Below are 18,544 nucleotides of genomic sequence, written 5' to 3'. Positions count from 1 at the left end.
AACCCAATCTCTGAATTAAACACATTCTTTGAGTGGAAGAGAGTAGACAAACATTGGGTAGCTTAAGTGCTTGCTGTCTGTAATGTTTGTGCACCTCTGCCCAATCAGATCTGTCATCAGAACTCTGCTGTGTAGTTAACATACTGTGCTGAGAACAACAGAGCTGCTTTATGTAGTGTTTTCTGAGCTCTGCTTGTTATCTGGTTCAACAGAATAGGCTGCTAGTGATAGACTGGTGGCAATGTTATTTGGAGTCAAGAAATTGACAAGTAAAATAGGTTCCTTTATTTTATTTTTGTCTTCGAAAGATTCGCTCTGGGAAATTAGAGAAATCATTTCAGATATCTAAGAAAGGCATCCTTGATCTGTAGTGGTTTAATTTTGTGCTGTGCATATTTGGTTGAAATTCTTCATGTAATCTGCAAAATTCTTGGTTTTTTAAACATAATATAGTGAAATTTGATGCAGTGGTTTGCTGTATGCTCGTAGCAACACGGGGCAGGTGTGACGGTTGTGACTGGAACTTTAGAAGCAGAAAGCTGTTGATTTGCCCAGTCCCTTTACTGGACAGCTTCTGAAGCATTGGTGCCATGCCTGATGCATGTTTTTGCCAAATGTGCAACAGTTAAGCAGACACGGAGCATTGATGACCAACTTGAGTATTTCAGCTGACTGAATATAGGAGCTTTTGCCTCTTATATCTCATATATTTCAAAAGGCAGATATTTTCTGGTTTTCTCTGTGGTGCTTTTGGAGAGGATCCTGTGATGCTTGAATTATTGTAATGCATCTGCAAGATCAAAGCTCATCTCTTCGTTTTGGGGAGGTGGTGGGTTTTCTGTTGTAGGATCGATGTTTTCTGCATCAGAAGGCAAGAGATCCTCATTTATGAATTCTCTGGGAAAGCTGGAAGGAATGGGCAGGTCCAGAATTGGTTTCCAAGGTTTCCCAGGACACTTGGGGAGAGAAGATTCTGTGTGATCCGGCATCCCGTTAAAGGAAGAGATATCAGGAGAATGTACTGGTTCTGTAGGAGCACCAATTTCTGTCCTTACAACCTCTGCATTAAGGAGCTCTAATGCTGTTTCAGCAGTGGATGATGGGAGGGTTTCTTTTTGACTAAAAACCCTTTCACTGGATTCCTCAGAAGATTCAGATTTGTGATGTTTGTGTTTACCATTTCTACCGTGTTTTCCATGTCCACACCTATGGCCCTGCCTGTGCCCACAGTCAGTTTCCTGCCTGTGCCTTTTGGCAAATTCACGATCATTTTTAAATCCATACCTATGTTTATGCCTGTGTTTGTGCCCAGGTTCACCTTCGCTATCTGGTCCCTGTCTATCATCTTGTCTTATTTCTTCACCAGCTCTTTGACTTTCTCCTTCGTTTGTATTGGAGGCTGGAGTTCCATCTACCTGTGGTAGGTCAACAAAGTTTCGTAAAGGAGTGAATCCTGGAGGCCTTCTCACCAATGCGGTCTGAAAAACAACGCAGTAACAGCTGAATTTGTTATGTATACGAGAGCAGATTTGGCAAGATCAAAACCTCATTGCAATAAATGGGTCAAAATCAGATTTTTCAAAGCGATCTTAATAATTTTTTGTGTCTGTAATAAGCATGAAAACAAACGTCCTCTTCAATAATTCTGAGGTATTTTAGCAGCTGTATATTAAAAGAGCAATTTATCACTGAAATTCTGCCAGTTAACTTGGGAGTGAAACTACAGAGAGGAACATATGTATTTGTTTTAATTTGTGAACAATACGGTTCATTTCTATGACTAATTATCCCTGCTCTTGTTAAAGTATAGCATTCTGATGTACTCATACTGAAGTTTGACACATCTCTGGACAGTCTCAGTGCAGAAACATACCCTAGATGTGGATTGATTTCTCACATGAAATGTAGCTATTCAATTTTTTATTTCTTCATTTGACTTATATATTTCATAGGACTGTTGGAAATAATACACAGAGGTTAACGCTGACACTATAAAATGTTTGATTGTTTTTGAGTAATCTCTATTCCCCCATCAGTGTTCCACTGGAAAATAAAGATTGAGTGCCTGATATACAGTCCTGTGAAAAAAATGGGTGTCATTTCTGTCAACTGTAGTGCCTGATCCTTATCTAACTGCAAATCGGGGTTCTTTGGGTTGGAGCTAATTTTGGAAGTTGTGGATAGAATATTTTGAGGGAGACAAAAAGGAGAGCCATTTATTAGTTGCTACATAAAGAATGAATAGATAATTACAAAAGTGCTGAGCGGAGTAAAGTTGCTTAATGTGAATGCAGGTTAATCAATCTCACTTTATTCACTCAATCTTCTTTTCTTGATTGGGGAGCATGGGAATCTCTGGATTTATTAAAAACAACAACAAAAACAACCCAAACTAACAACCTGCAATCATCAGAATTATAATCAGAACTAAAGAAGTTCTGATAATAAGAAAAATATATGTTTGTGTTCTGAAGCTCTCAAACAGCCCCATGTTCGTGGCTAGCTAGTAGTGGGATCTTTTGGAATGGATAAAGACATGAATGTATGCCTTCACTTATGATCACAGAATGGCTTGGGTTGGGAGGAACCTATAAGATCCTCTAGTTCCAAACCTGCTGCTTCAGCCAGGGTTCCCAGCCACTAGATCACGCTGCCCAGGGCCCCATCCAGCCTGGCCTTGAACACCTCCAGGGAAGGGCAGCCACTGCTTTTAAGGGCAGCCTGTGCCAGTGCCTTACCACCCTCTGAGTGAAAAATTTCCCCCAAACATTTATCTAAGTCTCCTCTCTTTTTTCATAGAATCATAGAATTGTTTGAGTTGGAAGGGACCTTTAAAAGCCATCTGGCCCAACTTCCTACACTTGAACAGGGACACCCACAGCTCCATCAGTGCTGAGAGACCCATCCAGACTGACCTTGGATGTCTCCAGGGATGGGGCATCCACCATCTCTGTGGGTTACCTATGCCAGTGCCTCTCCACCCTTATTGTAAACATGTTTTTTTTCCTTGTATCCAGTCTGAACCTCCCCTAGTGATGATGGGTAGTGAAGAAAAGTTGTCATACCATTATCTGATGTTCAGAGCAGTTAACCTGGGAGATGATTTTTTTCTCCAGTGGGACCACATAAATTTGTGCTTGACAGCGCAGTGGTAGCTGTTGACAAAACATCCAAAACAGCATGTTAAGGCAAGGAAACATCAAACGACATGAATGAGTTGTACACAAAAAAATTTACATTTTAATAATACTTTTAAATACTTGGAGTTTTACTTGAATATATATGGAATCAGTTTTAATGATGGAGAAGTCTGTGCTGGGACAGATCACTGCTTAGCTTTTTGACCTCTTAGGATGCCTCTGTGAACACTATACTGCAATTTTGAATTGGATATTGGATTTGTGCCCAACGCTTTTGGAGCACTGTTTAATCTTCATTCCTAACAAACACTGCTTGTTTATCATACTACCCCTACTAAAGATTGGGAAATTGAGAGAATGAGAGGTATTTCTTATTCTTCTGGGCAATACCATCTGCACTAACAGTTTTTAGCTCTTAGAGATAAGCACTGTTCATATAGTGGGAAAAAGGAGTGAAAATGAAGAATCTTCTCTTTCCCAACAGCTCATCAATGGTTTCTGGCTCTATCCGCATTACTTTCCAGTGTCTGAGACTTCCCCAGTATCAGCAGCATGTACTCCAGAAGCATAATTCCTTTGCACATTGAGAACACTAAAATCTCACTTTTCTTTACTGAAAGTGCAACAGATGCAGGAGCACTGACATCATTTCGTATCACAGCCACCTCCTTTCTTTGATTCTTCATTATCAGAGAAAAGTCCCTTTTGCTTTGCATTGAGCACCAAGATACCACAGTTGAAGTAACTCAGTTTAAGCTTCTTATTTTAATGCTGGTGTCACTGGTTTGGGGTTGCAAACACTGGAAGTTGTTGTTGTTGAAGCGAAGGTAACAGAAATCAGGATCAAATGCGAGTTTACTTTGTGCGTGTTTCAGATTGCAAAGGAATTGCCCATTAGAAACACTACCATTGGCAACATCATCATTACTTACGCTGTCTGTTCTGGCTTCACAGTCCTCGTTAAGCGTTTCAAAGTCTTTTTTTGCGCAGTTTGTCTTCTGGACAAGAAATACTAGATTGTACTTTTGTCCTGCCTAAAAAATTAGCAAGTAAACCTTTTGTCATAAAGGCATTTTTATTGAAAAGAGTTCAGAGACAGAGATGGTTTTCTACAAGGTTGTACTGCAGGCTCATATGACTTACAGTCTACAAGTCCTGACCCCCTGGGGCAATGTATGTTAAGAACAATATTAAAATGTTTGACAGAAAACCTATCTGCTTCTAATCAACTTACTTATTTATTCCTGTTCTCATTCTCAGAAATTCCAACATAGAAACTGAAAGAGACAGAAAGGTCAGAAAAACAGGTCCACAGTTTTGGCTTTGTTTTACTGGATGCCTGTCATAATTTAATTAATAACAAATGAAATCGTTAGAGACACCACTGTAAGAAGCCAAATATGATGTAAGAAGAGTTGAATGTGAGTAAAATGAAGTGTGTGGTGAGCAGACTCAGTTGAAAATGAGCATATTTGCCAAATATATTAAGGAGAGAAACTGTTTTGGTTGAAGAATGTGCCTGGTACGAGTTCTCTTAGTATTTTTACAGAGCCCAAGATAATGTATCTTGCTTTAGAGACAGGAAAATACATGAAATTCTTTAAGTCTAATTTTAAAAAGTATGTATGCTAATATTAATCGTTATGTAAAAAGTGATAAAAGTATTTAAAAGATGAAAAAGCATGCTTACTGTTAGTGAGATAACATGAGCTGATCAGAAAAGTTTTTGTGCACTCCACATTATCCAGTGGTGCCCATTATGCTCATGAGAAGTTCCCAACATGGTATTTTCTGAACTACTCCCTTGTTTTATATTCAGTTCTTTCCATTTCTTAGAGCTCACAGCTACTGTAGAGTAGATAACATCTAAAATAATTCACAGAGTATTGGTGTGGTAGATCAAGTGGTTAGTTCTGTCTAGTAAATCTTCTCTACTTTCAAAAGTCTATGGAATATTACAAAGGCTGATTAAAAAGTGGGATAGAGATATAGAAATCAGATAGACAATGTTAGCCTTCTTGCCATGCTTCTACAATCCCCTTTTAAGAAAAGAAGAAAAAAGAAAAATCAAGAGGCCACAGATTTTTAAATCCAAGCCAAGATGGATACAATTTCACAAGAAAAAGTGCATAGATATCTCAGTTACCATGTGTATCAATGCTTAGAGAAAAATATTATTTGAAATCTAAATGTTAAGTTTAGACCATTAATGATGCCATGTCTGTTCCTCATTTTTGTATTGTATGGAGAATCAGTTTTAAAAGTAAAAGTAACTCTTAACCTCAACTGTCGCTGATTCTATTTCTGAAACTTGATAGTAGAAGTCATCATCAGTCTCTAAATTAAACTTTTCCACAGCAACCTTCAGTAGTTCCTTCAGTTCTGCACTGTCAGTTAGGACTGTACCTGGACAATCAGAACAAACGTGAGTGGGAGGATTTACCACTTCTCCAGCTGAAAGAAACCGACAGATTTCAGATGTAAGGAACAAAGGTTTCAGTCTAGATATAGGCAGGGAAAACCAGTTATTTATAAACCCCTGCCTTCTGGCACACTTCCGATTTGAGTCTACCAAATTAAACCAAAATATCTTTGCATTTCATGTGATCAGCATTATTGTACCTTGGTTATCTGGAAGAGCACTGCATCAGCACCTAGTGTTGCATTGGATATGCAAGTACAGCTCTCTCACACAAACAAGAATTGTATATACTGAATGTGGATAGCTAGCAAATAAAGGCAGAGAAAACATTTGTTGAAGAAAATCAAGCAAACGAGTAACAAGTGAGAATGCAGCACTTACTACGTACATGGAGTAATACTGTACTCCCTTTTATAGAGCCCTGAAACTGTCAGAATCTGTCTCCAAATAGATAGGTGCAGGAAACATTAATAAGAAATCAATTTGTGGATTAGATTGTAATGAACTTAGAAATTCTAAGTTGCTTACTTACCAGGGAAAAAATAAGCTTCTAATATATCAAAATGAAGTGTAACTATGCAGTATGAAATAAACAATAGTATTGGTATCTGAATTACCAATTTTGGCCTTTGTCTCCGTTGCCTTTCAAAAGAACAGAATAGAGCATATAAAATATTTATAAGAAGTGAAAGAAAACTCTACAGTAAGACTTCATCAAGAGGCAGTGCAGCTTTCATCTTAATATAATTGCTTTATCTTGTTATTATCAGTTCTCATCTCTTGGATTTTTATCTTACCTATTATTTTATGATTGTAATAGACACATCAACGTTGCAGAACTTTCAGAACTGTTAGTGCTGATTACATACCTGGAAGGTTGCACTGGCTTGCAATATCTACAATCTCTGCCTGAAGATTTTCATATGCTTTGGTATCACATTTACCTACACGCTGCAGTAACAACAAAAGAAACAAACAAAACCAGCTGCTTAGTATGTAGAAACAATGAAAAAGCTCACTTTCTGTTCTTACCAACAGAATGACACAACCACACTACTGATAAATTCTTCCCTCAATATGTGAGGAGCAAGAAGCCTCACTGACAGTTTGCAGAGCCAACAAATGATAAGGGTTTTAAAGAGTTACTTAGAGAAAATAAAGCTGCAAAAGAGAGGCTAAGTGATTTATTTGTATGTATTCATTACAGAAGGAAAGAGAGAAGTTTACAAACCAGAATCCAGTTTTATGGAGAACTCTGGCATTTGTCTTAAACTCCAAAGATCAAAAGGAAGATTACACATCTAACAAATCAAACATCACTGAGTTTCTGGGCCTGCTTGTATTCACCCGAGTGCTCTAGGGGAATTGTGGTAGATGATGTGCTTAAGATTGCCTTGCTATTTTAGGCTGAAATAAAAAAATGTGATCCTGTTCTTTTTTAAATGTCGTAGATCTATAAGATGCACATCTGTACTATTCAAATTATTAGAATGTAAAGAAAGAACTAACTGGCATGACTATATCAGAATTGGTTGTAAACAAAAGTTGTATTTTGCAGATTGCTTCCAAAGCATCACAAAAATTGGTAGAGACCTGACGTTGATATAGTATGCTCAGCTTTTCAGAAAGATTTCAATGAAGTCACTTATTGAAGTCTCTAAAGGAAACAAACTAAATGTAAAATAAGAGGAAAGGCCCCTATGTGGATAAATACCCAGTTAAAATACATGAAATAGCAAAGGATTAATGATTACTCTCCTAGAGAAAGGACTGCAAGAGCTAGATGTTAGATGTTGGTCTGGGAGAAGGAAATTAATATAGAGAAATGTAAAGTAACGCACGAGGGAGAAGCCAGTTCTGACTTCACGTTAGGCACTGAGCTGATAGATTCATGATCTTAGGGCTATGATGTACTTGAAAGTGTCATTATGAAAACATCTGCCTAGCAGTGGTTTGGAAAAATGGGGGAAAAAATAATATCAAGGTTTATTATCTAGGCTAGAGAAAAAGAATGACATTATGGCCCAGTACAGCTCTGTGGTTCACACACATGTTGAGTATAGGGTGCAGTTCTGGCTCTTCTGTTTCAGAATGAATAATATGCATGGTGTAGATTACAAGCAGCTTTTGTGGAATTTGGCTATTCTAAGGAGTGGAATATTTTATAACAGCGTATTCTAATGATCTCTAGATGATCAGTTGCTGATCTTAGTTGCTGTCTTAGTTTCGGCTGCTTAATTACTCCATCGATAAAGATCCAGTCTCACAGGCAGTGTATGATGAAATCAGAATGGAAAGGTGGTAACTCGCCTGGATTATGCGAGATGGACAGAAGCCATTATCTCCCAGTGACAGGTTGGAAAACTCAGGCTCAAGAAGATAAGTAACTTGCTTAAAGGCAAGCATTGCTAACAGAGAATTTTGTTTCATCTAGCCAGATTCTGTCTCCTATTATTTACTACAGTGTTGTGATTCTTTCCTTTTTTGTTCAGTGCTTCAGAAATGCAGTGATGTCTTTGAGACCTCTAAGGAGTCATTTACAAACAGGAATGTGATGTCCAACCACATACTTCCACGACAGCTGAAACAGATGGGAGTCAGGGCTCCTGTGGCTCCTTCCCTCACATTTACCACCACTGTTCACCATGACTGTACGTTCCTGCTTTGGATTTGGCACAAGCACTTGTCTCACTCCTTGGTGAGATAGGCCAGGGAGATTGGTTGAGAGAGCAGCTCTCTTTTTGGTACGTTTAATTCTGTTCCAGATCAGAGCAATAAAGGAAGTACTTGGTTTTGTGGCACTTACGTGTATTTGTTAGTAAGTCTCTTTTGAAGCTCTCTTATTTGGGCTTTAGTAGAGATAGGTAGCAATTCAGCTACTTACTTAGGAAATGTTTTATACTGGGAAAACGGCTCATTGTAGTAACTTCTTGCTTTGTGTCTGAACAGCTCTCTGAATAGGAATTTCTTAAGGGCTTTATTATTAGGATGAGACTTAAGATTCAATAGAGTAATCTGCAAACATTTCACTCTTAGTCACTAATTCAAGAGAGAACTGCATAAATAGATGGTTATCTGTAAGCCTGAATTTTAACATCATTAGTTAAGTTAAGCAAGACTGTAAAATACATATTTGAGTCAGATCTCAGCCGTTACTTGTTAATATGATTTTTTGGTGATAAATAGGTTGTGAAGATTACTTACACCTTCAGAAGTGGTTTTGCATTCGTGAGTTAAATCTTGAAATTGGTCTTTAGAGCAGTTTGTTTCCTTGATTTCATATTTAATTATGTAATTCCATCCAGCTACCACCTGGAACAGATATTTAGGAGATATTTATATTATGTAAACTAATACAAACTTTGAAGTTCCACTACTGAATGCAATCAACAAAGAAAGCAAAACCACCCTTCTAAGCATCCTCCATCCATCAAATCACATTGTAGTCACTGGCCTAACCAAATTTATGAGCTATTTATGAGCTAACCAAAAAACGTTGTCCTTGCAGTACAGAAAGTAAACTAAGTCAAGTAGTTATTAGAAATGCAGTTTATATTCAGATTCTGCTTCTGGCAAGCCTGTAGCCTTGCAATGCATGGTTTCATGCACTTTCCTCCAAAGTATCTGTTACTTATTACTGCCAGTGACAGGAAGCTGGTCTAGATGGATGACTACACTAATACAGCTTGGCAGTTCCTGTGTTCCTAACTATGTGACATAGTAAAATAGTATCTGAATAATGTAACTTTACACTGCTGGCATCATTTGTTATTGAGTGTCCTGTGTTTGTCATCTGCTTGTAATTGTGTCTGCTTTGGGCCTTTTCCCCCTTCCCTGCTTTGTCCAGATCTTTGACCTCCCTTCATTTTCTCTGCAGGAAGTAGTTCTGTTTTCCTCACTGCAGCTATTGATTTCACCCATAAAATCTCTCCATGTTACAGTGTTGGATCAGGTAATATTAGATTAAAAAAAGAGAAAGAAAGAATCAAAGATAAACTTTCCATCCCAGATCAGTTAAAGCAGAGGGCTGTGACTAGTCTCTGTTAGCCAGAAGTGTCATGATAGTTTTCTTTTGAGCTGCTGAATTGCAGTCTCTGTGACATTTGCTTGTAAGACTTAATTGTTGTGGAAGCTTGTCTTTCAACTAAGAGAATTATTGCCATCAGTAAATAAAGGACCATCAGAATTTAATCATGGGTCAAATTGACGTGAGACTAGATGCTTTTTGGCAAAGTAAAAACATACACAAATAAAAGGGTTTGTAGTTGGTGTTGAGTTATATACTGTTTAAAAAGCAAATTGGAAACTTGGCTTTCTAGCAACATCATGCCAATGCATAGGAAAACTTTTCATGGGGAAATAAGTGCTGCCTGCAGTACCAGAAATTTCTGCAGCCTGAGCATTCGCTTGCAAAGCAGGTATTCTTCTGTGCAGAAATCTTTCAGCCAGCAATAAGCTTGCTTTTTTTCTTATCCATGTTTTCTTTTACTGGTTCACCTACCCTGTGGTGTATATCAGCTACTGACATACAGGACCTATTGCACTGCAAAAACGTAGGTGCCTTCTGCTGTTTGAGAGGCTGTAGAGTATGAGAGACATCTGCACAAGCTGGCACAAAACCTAGAAGAGATCTGTTCCTGCTGGAGCTTCATGGACAAGCCAAGTGGAACACTCTAGAGCCTCTGAGATGACACAAGGTGCTTGTGTCAGCATTGAATAAAAATAAACTGGTGCTGAACACTGGTATTTGTAGCTGCAGATAAAGAAAGAAAGCCTTTAAAACCAGTTCATAAAATTCATAGCTCTAAAGATCCAGCAACAGTTTTTGATTCTGTGTAAGTGAAGGGAGTTATTTACATGGTCCGTGCTCTATTTGAATTCTGGATGCTTTTATCATGAATTATACCTTAAAATCAAAAACATATACATAACCAAAATATCTTTTTAAAGATCTAGAGAAAAAAAATCATATACAGACCTGTCTTTGAGCTTTGATTATTTCCACAAGTTTGAAAAGGACAGTTTCATTACTGTGTTTGTTGAACTTTTTAATGGCTTTTTTCAGAATTTCTGACACTTGTAAATCGTCATTTGATATAGTATGAAAGCATCCAACACAGGTAGCCTGAGTGAATGGTATCATTGGTTGAACTGGAAAGGAACAAACCAAAAAAAACACAGGTTTTCATGTTAAGAAATCTCAGGTTTTAATTTTTCATGTTAAGTCATGTAAAGAATGGTTCAACATGCCGGAATCTTTTCTGCTTTTAAGCAGAATGATAAGCAAAAGATTTTAGTTTCAGGGCCTGCAAAAACCCTCACTGTACCTAGACACAGGCTTCTGGGTGTGCTGGTAGGGGACATCCATGAAACCTTTATGCAGCAGCAAATTTAATTCAGAGGAATAAATGAGTTCAGGAGTCACTGAATCTATTAAAAACCTTACAGGTAGTTTTGACACCACTAAGGAAGGGCCTCCCCCATGCAGTTAGGGAAAAAGCAGTGAAGGTCACAGCTAAAGGGATGTTCTTCAGATTCTTGGAAGCTCACCTGCTGGGTGCAGCTGCTCACTGTCCTCGCCATGTTCCAGGAGGGGGACTTTGGCAGGAGCTTTCTGGCTCACCCACAGCAGCCCTGATTTAGAGCTCCTTAGGGACTATAGTTGAACTATTATTCCACTGCTCTGTTGTGTGAGCTCTCCCTGCCAGTCACTTCAGCTGCCACTTGCCACTTCGTGTTACTCTCAGGCATAGCTAACTGGATTGGTTGTCGATAGGCAAGTTTGATGGGATGCTCAAACTTCTGTTTCCTACTACTAATCCTATTAACTCTCTTTCCTTTCTAGTAATCATGGATTAGATTTTCATAAATTAATTTTATAGTTCAGTACATAAATTAATTTCATGATTCAGTGAGCTTGGGACAATATGTGGTCACTGTGGAATTGAAATAAAATTTGTGTGCCTGATCCTCAGCTGACATAAATTGACTTTAATGGCGTTATGCCTGCTTGCATCAGCCAGGGAATCAGTCCAGGGTCAGCATGATCAAATAGTTCCACCAAGAAGGCTGAACTCTCTGTTCCCTACTATGAAGGGAAAGTCCTTCACCAGTTAGAGTCTATTGCTTAACTCTTTGTGTTTGAATCCTTTGCATTTGATTTGGCTTCTTTGTACATGTGGAATACCTCAGTGTAAGCAATACTATTTAGTCTTAGATCTCCAAGAGGCACTTGAACAAAATTTAGCTTGTGATGTTTCTAGCATCACTTATTGCTGCTGGCTATCGGCTCAGCAATGAATGCCATATATGCGTTACACAAAAATTATTACTCCCTGAAAATGGGGTGATATAGGACAGCAGTACGCCCAGTTCCAGGAGGACTATGGTCTTACCATTCTTCTAAGTTCTGAACAAAGATGCATGCTTTTTTCAGAGTTGCTATGTTGTGTAACAAGCTGAACTTCTTAGGCTGAATGTGTAATTCTAATTCACGGCGGTTGTTTTTTAGCTTTCTAAGTACAGATTCAGATGCAGATTCCCCATGCTCTCTTTGTGAGATTCACACACATTCTGTTGGCAACTAGATGTCACCATTGCCCTACTAATTGGAAACACAGTGGCCTCTGCAGTAGCAGAGCGTGGAATTTGTGTGTGTTCCTGGAAAGACACTGGCTGTAGGTACAGACACTGCAGCTTTAATCAAGAGAGCTAGGGAACAAATTAAAACAAACCCACAAACATAAGCTGTCTAACAATTTGAAAGTTGTGGTAAATACTTCTGTAGTTAATGTGCGCTTGGCTCCGTGCTACCAGGTAGATGGATTTTTAAAACTAGCTCAGATTTGTCTTACATGAATGCTAGCCATGGATACAGAAATATCACAAGCAAAGCTTTCAAACAATGTGACCCATTTCTGATGAAGAGAATTACAATGCAAATGTAAGTCTTATATGAATATTTTATAGGCAAACAAGGTAAAACTCTAATACTCTCTATTGTTAGGATCTAAGTGATGTTGTAGTTTATCATACATAATTCTATCACTACTGATTTTTATTTTTTTTTTAACTTAAATCTGCTCTCCCCCCCCATTTGGGAGTAACTTTTTGTTTTGATAAGCTTTAACAGAAATAATGCAGTCATTCTTAGCTTGGAGAAAGTTAATTTCTGGTGCAATTTCATACCTGGTTAAGTAAGGATAGAAATTTCAGGTGTGGAAAGGGGTATCTAGTTTCCATGTTATTGATGTGCTTTTGGTCTTAAGCAGATTCATTTCATTTCCCATGTGTAAGGAAACTTACTACACACCCACTAGACACCTAGCTTGTGCCTGCATACCAGTGGAGTGACACTTTTACCTTTAAAATGCAGTTACTTTTGAAAGATGATTTATGAATGTCTGAATAGAATGATGAGGATCTCCTACTGTTAAAATTTTTGGAAAGTCCCAGCATGATGTTTTTCCCATTCTTATTTTTCTATGTACTTTATGAATGCTGCCCCAAGCAATTACTTACCTGGAACAATTTTGCAATCATGTGAAACATTACTTGTTTTTTCAGCGTTGTTCATGTGAACTTGAGCTGTGCACTCTCCTGTTTTCTGCAAATACATATGGCAATATTTGATTTAAGATTGGCTGATGAAAAAAATACTCTGCTGTAAATTTCTTCAGCTGTTGAACAAAGTTGACAGTTGCAAGTTGAATTTGGGGGACAAGTTCATATGTTCTTTTGTAGTGATGTCAAATTTGCTGTTTTGTTACTGGAAAAGGAACTGTCTCATTTTCTAGGAGAGCAGAATGAACTGAGCAATTTATTTAGAAGATTGCTTTGTATCATTGTTGATAAGTGTTAATTAACTAAAGATTTTGCTGTCAGAATAAAGGAAATGAACACATTCTCATAAATGAAGTCTGAAGAATTGTGTTCCTCTCTGCTGATACAAGATGTGCACCAGCAATCATGACATTTCATACTAGTTCAAATAATATGATCCCTCTTCAATACTTTTTTTTTTAATGCTTCCTGTACAGTATGAAATAACAGTGATTTCTGCTGGGGATTTGCAGTGTTTCTGCATGCTATGTGGGCCTGATTGCACCCCCTCTTTGAAGTGCTTCCTAATAGCACAAGCCAGATGGGCTTTGCACTGCTAAGCACCCTCTGGTAAATGTTCTGCCACAGCGGCTTCCATGTCAGTGTTTTCATTGGTGCCAGTCTGGTTGGTTTGGTTGTGCAACTTTCCATTACACACAAGCAATAGGATGCTTGATAGCCCTCACATTCTTGTTGTTAGTGTACCTTCTGTTGGATTTATTGTGAACCATCATATTGAAGATTTTAAATGATCCCTTCTGCTGAAATTCAGGTCTATAGTGGTAAATTCACAAATATGGTGGTTAACTTCAGGGTTGTGAACTCTTCTGTTCTACACTTTATTTCCATAAACTATCAAAAACAGCATAGCTGAAAAAGTTAATTCTCTTCCATGTTTTTTGTTGTTTTTTTTTTTTTTCCCCTGGAGAGCAAAGTCCTGGTCATTATATTATACTGCTGTTTCTGTTCTGGGAAGTTTTAAAGAGGAGAGATACTTACAGCTTCTGCAGATGCTTTGTAATCACAGTCCTTCCAGTGTTTGTTTTCCTCAGTGGCACAAGTGGTCTCTCGTATCTGATATTTCACGTGGAATTGTTTGTCAGGACCTACCTGGGTAAAAATGCAAGTGTATGGGAACAGCTGAGCCACAGCCTGAACCTCTGATTGATCACCCGAGGGGAGCACTGAGTCAGCCGCAGGAGCACAGCCAGGTGAAGGCAATTCAGCGGTGTGATCGAGAGGGGTAGAGCCTGGCTGCCCCTCTCCTACACCCACCTAAGGGCTGACTGCCACCGAGGGAGGATCTCTCTCTGGAGATTGCCCCTCGTGGAGTTTCTTGCACGCTTACAACACCAGTGAGCACTTTTCATTTATTTCTGATTGTCTTTTCCTATGTGATAATCTTACTAGCCTAACTTCTCTGTGTGCTTATTGATCATACAATGCTTTACAACATCTGTATGCTTACTTATCTTCCAGCAAGTCATCGTTTGCATAGCGATAAATCAAGACATCAGTGAAAAGATAAGATGTAAAGAGCAGATGCTATCCATTGGTTACCTTATGTTTTATACTATGGTTTCAGATTAGCTGCTGGTCTCTGTGAAAGGTCTCCAGTATATCACTCCCTCTCAGAAATTATCTAAGTATGTTACTGAGTCTTTACCTGTAAGTACAAATATGGTATGTCCTACTACCTACGCTTTAACATATTGTATCTAGGACTTTAAAAACAGAAATAAGTGATTAGGTTTTCTACTTGCATTCAAGCATATTCCAAATAAGCAAATTAGTGTTGCTGCTTGGGTAATTAACGTAATTACTTGTTTGGACTGTGCTCCTGTTCAATTCCCTCACTCTCACACTTGTTCTCCTCCCAAATCTGTCCATTCTCCTTATGCACAGCCCTACAGGCATCCCAGAGGTAGCAATAGCCAGCAATTGTGGAGCAGCCTGGTGGTGCCCAAACTGCCTGTACTCTGTGGTGTGAGGGTAAATAAGCTGCCCTGCATACCTGGGGAAAAGGGCAGAGGGCTTCTGAGGCAGCCTTTGGCTGCTCCTGCAGTATTCTCATAGGTGTTAAAGGCTGCGCTGCTCTTGGGGATGGCCTCACAAATCCCCAAGATTTTCAAACTATTGAAGTTTGACGTGACCAGTGCAAGTGCTTCTGATGTTAAATAAGTAAGGGGGCATTTTCTCCTTGCAATAAACTGAGTAGTAAGCCTGTACCAACAGGTAACATTAACACACTGCAAGGTTTGTAGCTCATCCTCCAGAGATTATGTAACGACAAGTTCTGGTTTACTGCCACTAAAAATACTCTGCCAGTGTACTTTTTCAAATACAAACACACACAGTTGCTGCAGTTTAATGTTAATTCTCTCTTAGTTCTTGTCTTAATGGTATCAAAGAAGAGAAGCTGAGTTAGCATGGGTGGAGTATACTGAAACACTTGTGTAGGTGAAGACAGAATTTCTTTTGTTCATTCAATTCCTGTTACACATTGCTACATCTCTACAGAAAGTAGAAGGATGTGATGTGATGACTGCAGGCTGTAAGACAGGATGAAAAGGTCTCTAAAAATATGGTGGACTTAATCCTCAGCAGGTGTAAATTGACATTTATGGAACTGCATCAGGTTATACTGCCTGGGATGTGGATTTAAAGAGCCAAACCCTGTTATCTGTTAACGGTTTTCTAAACCTGGAGTAAATCAGTTCAGTGAGCAAATGGAGCTCGTGAGAAAATGCACTGTTTCTGTATGTCATTTGTTGTTGTTTCATTTCGTTATTTTTTATGAATAGTTATGCCTTTAACTGGGGCAGGTTCAGTCTTCCACCAGTTAGCTTTTATGTTTTATTACCTTATCAATAATGAATGTACATGAATATATAATAACCAGCTATTTAATTAATGCATTCAGCGTTGTGAGACTAGCAATGAGTAAAATCTGTGCTCTTTCTGGAAAAAGTCTAAAGAATATGAACAACTCTCTCTTGCAGATTCCTTCTTTTTTTTTTTTTTCCTTAGCATCAGTCAGATCAATGATTCAAGTAATAATTGATTTTCACCTCTCATCTTTCAAGAAAGGGCAGTATATTGAGAGAAAGATGAACAGAAATTGCATTAAATATGTATTCTTAGGAATAGAACATGAGACAAAATACTGAAAATAATATCTATTGTTTGGGCAAGGAGGTTGTGTAATAGCTCTAGTATAAGGAAGCAGAAAGGAAGGTGGTGTTACAGCTATGGTATAAAGAAATTTGCATTTAGCTATTGTTATATTGTCAAAAAAGATCATGGGAGTATTAATTTCTTTAATTATATAAAGGCTTTGACAAATTTCAGTCTTTGTCTACTAAAATCTCCCCAGTCTGGTAACAGGAAAACCAGAGGGAAGGTGCCAGGAAATATGGTTTATGTAAAGCATTTAGCAATTTGTGTCCCGTTTCCATCCGGGTCGAAGTGTCTTGTGATTTTTGGAGTGCAGAATATTCTGACACTGGGATTCCAATGCAACAGAAAAAAATTGCTGATGTTTTCAAGTAAAGCAGTGCTTGTAGTCATTACGGTAACATTATCTTGGTGTGCGTCTCAGAGGTAAATACTCCTTGTTAGATTAACTCTATGCAGAAGGACTGCAGGCAAGAGATCACCTTTCATTCTTTGTTTCCTCTCTAATTTTAACTGTCACTCTTTGACTAAAATATTACCTGTGCTTTTATATACATCTGTGACTCAGGACTAGTGTCAACCAAGTAATATTCAGGAACAATTTTTTCACAGCATTGGTGAATTTTATCAAGTGTGTTTTTTTTAGCGGGTGATACTAGCTCTTCTCAAGTCAAGATATATCCACTTTATAATGTGTGTTTTTGCCATCCATCTGAAAAATCTTAATGACGGCAGAAAGGGGTAAAATTTCCAACAGGGAGGAGAAAACTGGATGGACAAGTAAGACAAACTGTATTAGTGGTATAAGTTCTCTATTATTTGCTTTTTAGTTCTTACGCTAGTAAGCAGTTCACCAGCACACAGTTCCACTGATAAGAACATAGTATACATCCCTGCTTGTCACAGTGACAAGTATCTTACTATGCAAGCCATTTCTTTGATTATTTTTTTTTTGGTAACTATTTCTGCAAGACACCTTCCTGCCACACTTGCTATCCCTTGTGAATCAGATGGAGCAAATCTGATTCAGTGTGCATAAACAATTCCAACATGTTTTTTTGCAAAGTCTACTTACTGTTCTCTTGGCTTCCATCACCATGTACAGAGCAAATTGATTACCAGTAGTGCTGTCTCCATTGTATTTCTGCAGTGCTGTGTCAACAGCTTCCAAGACATCTGGGTCATCGCAGTCCAAAAATTGAAACGGGAGAGGGGTGGCTCTAGCAGAAAAAAAGCTACAACAGAATGCTACAACAACAAAAAGTTTCATAACTGGACAAAAACAAAAGTCCCCTGCATTAGAAGGCTCTTTAAAAAGCAAAGGGAAAAAGAACGCCTGACAAGGATTTAATCACCTCTTATATTTTACAGGACCAATAGCAAAGTAAACAGAATGAGAGGGTTGCTGGGGTTGGTTAATTCTCATCATATCCTGTTTATACAGCAAATAAACTTCTGAATTCCTCTAAACAGGTTTTGTGTGGTCACCAGAATGACACTAAGGTTATTCACCTGTTATCAAGATAACAGGCTAACTGGCTGCAGCTGGAGATCAGCTTACACTGGACAGGATGGCTCCTGAGCAAAACAGCAAGCAAAATGTTTACAGATCTCTGGCTTCTTTTTAACATCAAGACTGTTACTCAGAATTAAATATAATACCCAAGAAGGTCACAGTAGTAATGAAGTTCTAGTTCTGGACAAAGTCACTGTAAATCTTATACATCTGTTTAGACAATAGTTCTGAGAAGTCAGAAAATATTTGAAAGAAAAGTCTTTGGTCGGTTTCATATCATTGAATGCCACAAAACTCTTCAATAGCAGTTGATAACCCTTGTCCTTCATTCTGCAATTGGAGGTGACTATCTTTGATGCCATGTGAAGACTACCTTTGGACCATGGTTTAGTTGGTCTTCGTGATGTATTCTTATCATTACAGATAGGGAAAATGACACCTAAGAAGAGGTCAGTGTTGCCTTTATCCAGCAGAGGCCGTACTAGAGCTGGCAGGGAACATCTGGGACTGCTGACAGCGATGAGCACCAAACAGATTTGCTTTGAATCTGTGAACATGGTGGGATTTACTCAGATCCAGTATTCCACCTCTGTCTTGCTAGTTTTGATTGAAGAAATCGTACTTCAGAGTCTTTGTGGATAAGCTAAGCCATAAACAAGGTTGCTTGAACATTATGATGCATTTAAA

General features: G+C 38.4%; 1 protein-coding gene across 1 annotated transcript; it reads right to left on the bottom strand.

Moving 5' to 3' along the window:
• Positions 1-262: 262 nt before the first annotated feature.
• Positions 263-17,693, bottom strand: KNG1 (kininogen 1). Its single transcript, XM_010716842.3, has 10 exons — positions 17,417-17,693; positions 14,164-14,274; positions 13,084-13,168; positions 10,541-10,713; positions 8,767-8,874; positions 6,432-6,513; positions 5,422-5,546; positions 4,073-4,174; positions 3,066-3,155; positions 263-1,478 (listed from the first exon to the last, which is right to left on the bottom strand). The coding sequence occupies exons 1-10, from the start codon at positions 17,609-17,611 to the stop codon at positions 777-779; spliced, it is 1,773 nt and encodes a 590-aa protein (XP_010715144.1). The 5' UTR covers positions 17,612-17,693; the 3' UTR covers positions 263-776.
• Between the last annotated feature and the right edge of the window lie 851 nt (positions 17,694-18,544).

This window comes from Meleagris gallopavo, chromosome 11 (genome assembly GCF_000146605.3).
Source record: "Meleagris gallopavo isolate NT-WF06-2002-E0010 breed Aviagen turkey brand Nicholas breeding stock chromosome 11, Turkey_5.1, whole genome shotgun sequence".
Lineage (NCBI taxonomy): Eukaryota > Metazoa > Chordata > Aves > Galliformes > Phasianidae > Meleagris > Meleagris gallopavo.
Note: the sequence above shows the minus strand (reverse complement) of the source record. Positions and strands in the feature narration are given on the sequence as shown.